General features: G+C 41.0%; 1 protein-coding gene across 6 annotated transcripts in view; it reads left to right on the top strand.

The window, feature by feature from the left end:
• The first annotated feature begins 877 nt into the window (after nucleotides 1-877).
• The window catches only part of RIF1 (replication timing regulatory factor 1), a 58,319-nt gene continuing 49,985 nt past the window's right edge, over nucleotides 878-9,211 (top strand). For 5 of the 6 annotated variants that reach the window (XR_010322316.1, XM_064287165.1, XM_064287168.1 and 2 more), the window contains exons 1-7: nucleotides 1,097-1,227; nucleotides 1,387-1,500; nucleotides 2,295-2,370; nucleotides 5,245-5,341; nucleotides 6,281-6,408; nucleotides 6,499-6,593; nucleotides 7,507-7,696. Coding sequence is in view for 5 of the 6 variants with exons in the window: in XM_064287165.1 (XP_064143235.1) it covers nucleotides 1,202-1,227; nucleotides 1,387-1,500; nucleotides 2,295-2,370; nucleotides 5,245-5,341; nucleotides 6,281-6,408; nucleotides 6,499-6,593; nucleotides 7,507-7,696 (726 nt within the window). In the remaining variant the exon portion in view is untranslated. Of the gene's footprint in view, nucleotides 1,010-1,096; nucleotides 1,228-1,386; nucleotides 1,501-2,294; nucleotides 2,371-5,244; nucleotides 5,342-6,280; nucleotides 6,409-6,498; nucleotides 6,594-7,506; nucleotides 7,697-9,211 lie in introns of those variants that run through there. The other variant, XM_064287166.1, reaches the window with a different exon arrangement.

Raw genomic sequence — 9,211 nt, 5'->3', positions numbered from 1 at the left:
TGGAGCAACTTAAGTCTACTGAATCACAATGTTTAAGGGCGGGGCCCCAAAATCGCCAGGAATAAAGAATATTCCCAGGTCACTGTTATATACACTTAAAACTTAAGAACCACTGGTCTCTCATATCTTTTGTCACTTAACTACAGCCTGAAATGGGTGCTAATATAAGCCCCATTTGGAAACTCTATAGGGCAGTTCTACTCTGTCCTTTAGGGCCGCTATGTGATGGAAATCGACTACGACTATGAGTTGATTCCACTCCACGGCAATCCCCATTTTACAGAGGAGGAAACTGAGGCATAGAATTTAGACCTGCTTGGGGTTTGGGGTGCAACCCTCAGTCTTAAAACACGTTGTTACTGTTAGTTGCCATGGAATTGATACGCACTCATAGTCACCCCATGTATGACAGCTCCATAAGGTTTTCAAGGCTGTGACCTTTTGGAAGCAGCCAGGCCTGTCTTCCCAGGAGCCTCTGCGGGTGGGATGGAACGCCAACCTTCCAGCGAATAGTAGAGCGTTTAACTGTGCCACCCAGGAACTCTTAAACACAAAAGTATGTTGTATCCTTTTGCTAAATGATTAGTTGCTAATTACTTGAATGAGCACTGGACTTAGTCTGAATGCTCACTCTATTTAGTCTAGCGAACTTGGACGATTCAGTCGCATTCTTCGTTTCAAGTACCTCTCAGAGAAAATATGCGGCAAAACACCCACCACCTGAGGGACCGCTCGAGGGGACGGGCGGCTTGGGGGCGGGGTACGGCAACAGAGCGGGGAGGGGAGGCGATCGATGACTCCGGCGCGCCGCAGCCTGTTGGATTGGCTCTAGCCTTTCCCGGCAGGCCTGCCCCACTCCCGCGCGCTCCTGGGTCCGCCCCTACCGCCATCTTGGTCTTGGAGGGAGTGGGCCGCACGCGTGAGTAAACAGCCCGAGCAGGAAAAGTCGAAGTCTGACCGCGTCCGGGTGCCGCAGGGTAGCGGCAGAGAGAACGCAGTCCTGATCCTTGTACGTGGGGATGAATATTGGGATCGCGATGCTAGGCCGCGGGCAGTCCTCGGTCTGGCGCTGCCTCCGCCCCCTCGCGGCAAGACGCCCCGCTCCCCGTGCATCTCCCGCCCCCCGCCGGTCTCCTCCCCCTGTTGAAAGCTGCCCGGGAAAGTGGTGGCGGGAGCGGCCCCGAGCACTGCGTGGGCCCGGATGCGTGTTGCGGGGCGAAGGAGGAGGTTAGGGTCTTGGTTTGTGCGTCAAGAACCAGGGGTGTGGACGCGGCGGGGCTACGAGGTCGGGGGCGAGCCCGCTGGTCTGGGGTTGGATTCGCTCTGGGCCGCCGCGGGGCCGTCCGTCGGTCACTGGTTTTTCTCCTCTTCCGGTCTGTGCCTCAGGTCGGCTAACATGACGGCCCCGGGTCAGAGCCCCCTCGCGCCGCTGTTGGAGACTTTGGAAGATGCTTCTGCTTCCCATGGAGAGCAGACTGACGCTTACCTGACTCTGGCCAGGTGAGGCCCGCTGTTGTCCTTTTTGGGAGGGGGGAGGGGAGGCGGGTGGCGCACTCTGTTGGGTGTATGGTGAGGGGCGCGCCGAGTGAGTTTGTGTATTCTAGAAGTCTGGTAGCTGTGAGGACTATTCTAGAAGTCTGGTAGCTGTGGGGTCGCTGGTAGGTGTGGGGGGAGGGTGCATGCAAAATGACATTCCCGAGTGCTGCTGCAATGCTTAAAGTGTATGTTTGGAACGAGGGAGCCTGCGCGCTTGTCCTGCAAGAGGGGGATTTTTTTAAGTTTTAGTGTGAAGTGGCCACGCAGGAAGAATGGTTTTCTGTGTAAGTCGCCCACGTATTGGGAAAATGTGGCGACCGAGAAATAGCCTGTTAATGGAGAGCAATGGCTCGATTTTTGTGTTAATTGAAAAAATGCTTAAGAGTTTTTTTTCCTGCAAATCATATTCTTCGGAGTTATCTAGTTATTTAGAAAGTGTTAGGAAAGGGTAACGAGTGATACAAAACTATTAAGTTTAGTAAATTTATAATTAGGAATAGGTATCCCTGTTCCTTCTTCACACAGTGAAGCTGTCAAGACTTGTGTACACTGTGGATACAAAAAGTTATTCTGAGAGGGGTTTTTTTTTTTTTTTTTGCGTTTATTTCAGGTGTATATTGCATCATTTTGTACACCCTTAACTATTTTAATCAATGGGTAATTCATTTTCAAGAGTTTTAAATTACAAGTATTTTGAGGATTGATTATAATACATTTTTGTGTCATTTGCATAAACTTGTGTTCTTTCCGGTTTTAAGTCGTATAACTGGAGAAGGAAAAGAAATTATTACAGAAGTTGAGAAGAAGCTTCCTCAGTTGTATGAAGTTTTTAAGGTATGAGTTTCTGTTAGTTATGAAATAATTGCTCACTTTTTAATCACCTGGCTCCATAAAAACTTTGAATCTAAAACATAATGGTATCCATAATTTTGACTGGATTAATATAGTACCGTTTGTTGTATCCAACGCTTAATTATCTACCTTACATGCATTCTCTCAATTCTTCATGTTTCTCTGAGGTTACTCTTTAACCCCTGCTTTGCAGATGAAGCAATTGGTTTAACTTGCCTAAGGTTCCCTATTGGAAACACTGGTGGTGTGGTGGTTAAGTGCTAGGTCGGCAGTTCCAATCCATCAGGCAGTCCTTGGAAACTCAGTGGGGCAGTTCTACTCTGTCCTTACAGGGTTGCTGTGAGTCGGAATCGACTTGATGGCAGCGGGTTTGGTTTTTGGTTCAAAGTTGCCCATAACCATTTGAATTCACAGCCTGTGCTCTTGACTTGAAAGTGAAGTGGTCAGTGATTAATCTGTTTCCTTTTGTAGGAATGTACTTCTAAGTATGTGATTCTAAAATTTTCATCTACTTTGGTCCACTCTGGGTTAAACATGTTTTATCGCCACTCACCCTCAATTTTTGTCACTCTTGCTTAGTTAAAAAACCGTTATTGCTATCTTTTTTTAGTTGGTGTAGTTTAACAGCAAGCGGAGGACCTGTGTTCTTATCCTCACTTGATTACTGTTTGTGGCCTTTCTTAGCACCTAACTTTTAAATTTCTCTACTTTTTAGAGTAAAGAGGTGAAACTAAATCTCTGAGGTCTTTGAGTTCTTATTTTTATGAAACTTTTTGTGTTTTTAAACAGAAGTATTCCACCAAAACATTCGTAGTATGTTTCAGCCTGATTTTAGGCTGACTGTTGAGGCATTTGAGATGCTTATTCTACCCTTAAATATTCTTGTCAGGATCTCTATGAGTTAGAATTGACTTGACAGGAACGGGTTTGGTTTTTGGTTTATTTCCATCAGTCATCAACACTTTTGTTCATGTAAGTGGAAACTTTTGCAATAGCTGGAGACTTCGTTATCAAACTCCAGGTTCCAACCGTATATTTGATGTGATGAAGACATGCATCTTTTACGTTTGTATTTGAGAGCATATAGAAACTTTATGGCATGCATTTTGAGTCAAGTTGCCATGTGATCATAAATGGGGGTTGTGACTAAAATTCCTGATAAATACCCTGGAAGCATGTGAAAAGTTGATGATAGGAAAATCAGCAGAAGCTTTCTTTGTGAATTATTAAACATTGAAAGGATAATTAACTCCTTCAGAACAGGGGCCAAACCCATTTTGGTCGAGTCGATTCAGACTCATAGCGACCCTGTAGAAAAGATTAGAACTCCCCCATAGGGCTTCCAAGGAGCAGCTGGTAGATTTGAACTGCCAGCCCTTTGGTTAGCAGCCGAGCACTTAACCACTGTGCCGCCAGGGCTCCTAGGTGAAAATAACAGCTTCTGTGTTACTGTTTAGAATCCTGCTCGTATTGTGTCTAAAATTTGTTGTACCATGTAGGAAAGAGTAGAGCTGCCCGATAGGGTTTCCAAGGAGCAGCTGATAGGTTCAAACTGCTGACCTTTTGGCTAGCAGCCAGGCTCTTAACCACTGTGCTACCAGGGCTCCACTATTGTGCCTAGGAACCCACAGTATTCTTAAAAGATAAAACATGCTGCTGTTAAAGGAATACTTTCAGGCAATATGTTTAATAAAAGTTGATACCACACATGTGCTAGATGTTAGCCAGGAAATGTTGTTAGGTGCCGTTGAGATGGTTCCGACTCAGTGACCCTGTAGGACAGAGTAGAACTGGCCAGTAGGGTTTCCAAGGAGCAGTTGGTGGATTACAACTGCTGACTTTTTGGTTAGCAGCCTGAGCTCTTAACCACTATGCCACCAGGACTCGATATCTAGGAGATAGTAGCTCTCAAAATCATCAGCTTCGTTTTGGTTATCTGAGCTGGTTGTTTTAATAGCCCTTATATCCCAGGTGGTTTTTAAAAATTCATTATAAAAAGGAGTACTCCAGTGAAGTGTCTGTTCAGATATTTGACTGTTAACATTTGCTGCTGTTCTTCTTGCTGAAGAATAACAAGTAGCCAAGGATTCTTTGGTTATTTAATTCAGAGAAATGGAGGGTTTTGAAGATAAAACACTTCGAGATAGGAAATGGCATGAGGAAAGGCACAGGGTTACAAGTTAGCATGGGAGTGGGGGATATAGTGAGACTGCCTTTGACAGGTTTGGACTTTTACAGCCTTTGTATATATCAGTGTGGATTGGCCTTTGGATTCCAGATGGACAGGGATTCAAATTCCCTTATCTAAAAAATGGATATTTAAAAGCAATATTACTTGAGATAATGTTTAAAGCTTCTACCCACTACCCAGTGCTGTCGAGTTAAAGCTTCTAGCACTCAGTAAATGTTAGATTTCAACCCCTTCCCTATCCCAGTCTGGAGGAAGAGGCATTACTCCACTCTAAACCTAGGAGTCAGCTAGCTTTTGCCTTTTGAGTTTTTTATTTACCCTTTGTGGAAGGGCCTTGCTCCTGTTCTTTTTTATTTATCTTTAGCGCATTCCATTTGTTGACGTTCTCTTTGTTTTCAGATGGCTAGAGATGCCTTTTATCTTTTAAAGCAGTGTTTTTTATTCATTTGACCTCTATGTAGTTTCTCTCTTCCTTTCTTTTCAAAACTGTATTGCCTCTTAACTATTATTTTAATATACTTTCAAAGGTTTGTGATTGATGGGATTAAAAATGTAATCAGTTTACTTTTTTTTTAATTCAAGTTTTGCTCTCTAAAAATCAATTTCCAATTGTACGTGTTTGCATGTAATAAACTATGTAAACAAATGTGATTTTGTTTTTGTAGACTCACATTTCCAGTCAAAACCCAGAGCTAAGTAGTGCTGCGCTACAGGCCTTGGGATTGTGTTTATATAATCCCAAAATTTCCTCAGGATTATCAGGTAGTTAAATTTATTATGACTATTAATATTTTCAGAGTTTCTAAGTCATTTGATATTGTCAAAATTGCTGTTATTGCTGGATTGGTTTCATAATTTGTAGCTTAGGACTTGAGAACTAATTGGAAGATTTTTTTTTCCCTAGATATAGCTCTAACTTTATCATTTACTCTTTATTAATAAAAGTTATTTTAATGTGATTGCCATAAAAACGGAACCTACTCCTCTTTAAAAACACATTTCCTGCTTTGGAAGTTAATAGTAATTTAGACTGGGATTTACTTTTAATTTTATCAAGATGGATGTAGTAAGGAACAAGGTGACTAGGAAAGTTTTTTTTTTTACAAAGTGGTGAATATGGGATAATTTGGAACTAATGGTAATGAAAGCACAGGACCTGGAGCTTTCCAAGTTTTCAGGTAGTCTGTTGCTTAGTAGTTAGTAGTGTGCCATTGCAAAGGGAATCTAAAAAAAAGGGAATCCTGCAGGTGGTTTTTAGAGAGGGGAAATCAGAATAAGTAATAACGATGTCAGAAAGCTGTTACCATTTATTTTTTAGGGGAAAGCCACTGCTTGTTTTTTTTCCCCCTGTAGAAAACGTTAACCTAAAGCAGGAGTTGTTCGTTTTGGAGCAGAGATACAGGACTTACTACATCTTGTAAAAAATTGTATGTTCAAAACTGTCAAAAAGACCTATAAAATTATTTAAATTTATGATTGGAGGTCTGTATTATTTTTCCATGAGTATGCCTTCCCATGTGATCCAGATTTTGTGTTTTGGAAAGAAACTTGGTATCGGTAGTGGTTCTGTGAGCCTTCTAGCTAGATATGCATTTTAATATTTTCACCAAAGTGTGTTATTTTTCACCCTATTTTTATGTTTGAGATTTTAAAGGATGTAAATTATTCTGCCTGAGTAAAATTAAACTGCTTGTGTTTTAGAATCAAACATTCAAGAACTACTTTCAAAATTGAATGATGTTGTTAAGACTTCAGACAAAAATGTACGTACTAGGGCACTTTGGGTGATGTCCAAGCAGACATTTCCCACTGAAGTGGTTGGCAAAGCGGTAAGTATAGTTTTTGTACGTGTTTTCTTACTTATATACCAAAAAAATTTCTAGCTTATTTGATTTGTTTTCATTTGATTCTGTTTTTAGGTATCCAGTATAATTGAAACATTAGAAATAGTGTTTGATAAAGGAGAGATGCATTCTGCCATTGTTGATTTTGAAGCATTAAATGTCATCATAAGGTATGCCTTAGGATGCTGCGCAGATTGGAAGAATAGTTTCTGTAAATTTAGAGTTGACTTCCAGAAGTGAACTTTTAGGACTCACATATGAGTTAGACATTAAAAGAAAGAAATGTCTTCTAAACTAAAAGTCTCGAGAGAGAGAAGAAAAGGTAACAGGAAGAAGAAAGATGCACACAAGTTACTAGTTGTGTTTTTTTGTTCTGACTGAGGTAGTCTTGTAAGTAAAGTCTAGGTAATTTTGATGGCAATAACGCCATTCTGATTTTAAAGAATTACATCTGCTAAAGCTTTTGCAAGGGTTTAACAATAACAAACTCATAATATGCTACAGGAGGTTATCTAGGAAGACAGCAACATCCTAGCTGCAGATGAGAGAACAGAAACACTCCCTACATTCTCTTTATCTTTCCCTGATCTTTAGTGGACATACTCGTAGCACAGATTTTTTGGCAATATGATTCCTGTCTTGTTTTTCACTCCTTAACAAGTTTTGCTTACCTCTTGAGCTTCTTAGTGTTCCAAAGCCCTTGCTGACACTCAGCTTATATCGTGGTACTTTGACTGTCCTCTCCTAAAAGAAAGTTGAATTTAATTATATAACAGTAATTAGTATTTTAGACTTTTCTTCCTGAAGACAAAATATGCTCTACTTATTACAAAAATTTATAGAAATAATACGGAAATGTACAACTTAGCAAGTAAAAATTAATCGTAGCCCCTTAAATAATCCTTCTTAACAGATAGATAACTACTTTCAGATTTAATTGTATCTCTGTGTGTGTGTACATACATGTACATATGTGTACGTATTCTAAAACAAATGGGTCACATTTTGCATGTTTTTGAATATGACTTGTCTGGTAACTTAAAAAGTAAGGGCAAAGTAATTGCGTTGATTTCTCTGTTATAGGTTAATTGAACAGGCCCCAATTCAGATGGGAGAGGAGTCAGTGAGGTGGGCAAAACTGGTCATACCTTTAGTGGTTCATTCAGCTGAAAAGGTACATCTGCGGGGTGCAACTGCTCTAGAGATGGGAATGCCACTGTTGCTTCAGAAACAACACGAAATAGCATCCATTACAGAGCAGCTTATGACTACTGTAAGTATTTTTGTAGGGGTTTTTTGGATTCTTAGTCTTATGGTTCTGGATTAAGCTTAGAATTCAGTCATTTCTTATTGCTGTAATTTCTTATTGCTGTAATTGCTCTGCTTTGTGAATTAAAGCAAAGAATTGCTTAAACTAACTGTAAGCACATAGTTCCTACATTACAGTGAGGAAGGGATCTGACTATTGAGCGTTGTTACAATCTAGGCATTTTACTCCATGCCCAGTAAAATAGTTAATAGGAAGGGACTGAATTTCTGGAAAAGGGAGCCCATTAACCGATTCAGTGTCATCTCATAGTCGCAGTAGATACAGATTTAACGTACACGGGCACATCTAGTCTGTACAATTTCCTAAAATTGTTACGTGCCTCAGATTTTCCAACTCCTGTTCTTGTAACAGTTATTTATTGAGCACCTATTATATGCTAGGCATTGTTCTAGCATAACCCAGAAAAACCAAACCTGTTGCTGTCGGGCCACTTCCAACTCAGTGGTCATATAGGACAGAGTAGAACTGCCCCATATGGTTTCCAAGGAGCACCTGGTGGATTTGAACTGTGGACCTTCTGGTTAGCAGCCATAGCTTTTAACCACTACGCCACCAGGGTTTCTGAGCATATAATGTAGCGGTGAATATAGCACTGTGAATATAGCAGTGAAGGCAAGGGACTTGTTCAGCTTATTTTGTAATGAGAGATGTAATAAAGTGCATAGTATATTAAGTGCAGAGCACTATAGGTAACAGAAATGTGAATAGAGGGTGCCATTGGAGAAGAAGGGTGAGTTGATGAGGGAAGACCTCAAAAAGAATAGGACGTTGGAACATTGATTTGAAGGTGGTACAAGAATTAGTCATTTGAATTATATGGGGAAAGCTCATTCCAGGCAGGGGAACCTTGAGTGGTGTGCGTGGTTGGTGTTTAGGGGACACTGAGGGCAGTACTGTTGGAATGGAGTGAACCAGGGGGAAAGGAGTAGAAGATGATATCAGGAACAGAGGACCATGTCACATGGGATCTTGGGAACCATTGTAAGGAATTTGTTTTTTTTCCTCTGGGTTATATGGAAAGCTGTATTTGAAAGTCTGAGCCTGAGAGTGATATGTGCTGACTTGGGTTTTAAAAGGATCACTCTGGCTGTGTTGAAAATAGACTGTAGAGGGGCTAGAGTGGGAGCAGGGAGACTAGGGATATAACAGTAATCCAGGCAGTGAGGGATTTCTCTGGATTCTAAAACCCGGGGTTTTGTTTGTTTTTAAAAATTGTTTCAGAAGGCTACATGGTAATGTTGAGAAGGTACTTAGTTAAAGTAGCTTCATTATTATCTTGGTTACCTAGTGTTTCCATAACAAAAAGTACCACGAGAGGGTGACTTTAAAGAACATAAATTTATTTTCACACTGTTTTGGAGGCTGCAGGTCCAAATTGGGGTCTCAGCCATGTTGATTTCTTCTGTAAGCCTCTCTACTAGTTTTTGGTGTGTGCCAGTTGTCCTTAGCATTCCTTGC

Source organism: Loxodonta africana, chromosome 6, assembly GCF_030014295.1.
Source record: "Loxodonta africana isolate mLoxAfr1 chromosome 6, mLoxAfr1.hap2, whole genome shotgun sequence".
NCBI lineage: Eukaryota > Metazoa > Chordata > Mammalia > Proboscidea > Elephantidae > Loxodonta > Loxodonta africana.
Note: the sequence above shows the minus strand (reverse complement) of the source record. Positions and strands in the feature narration are given on the sequence as shown.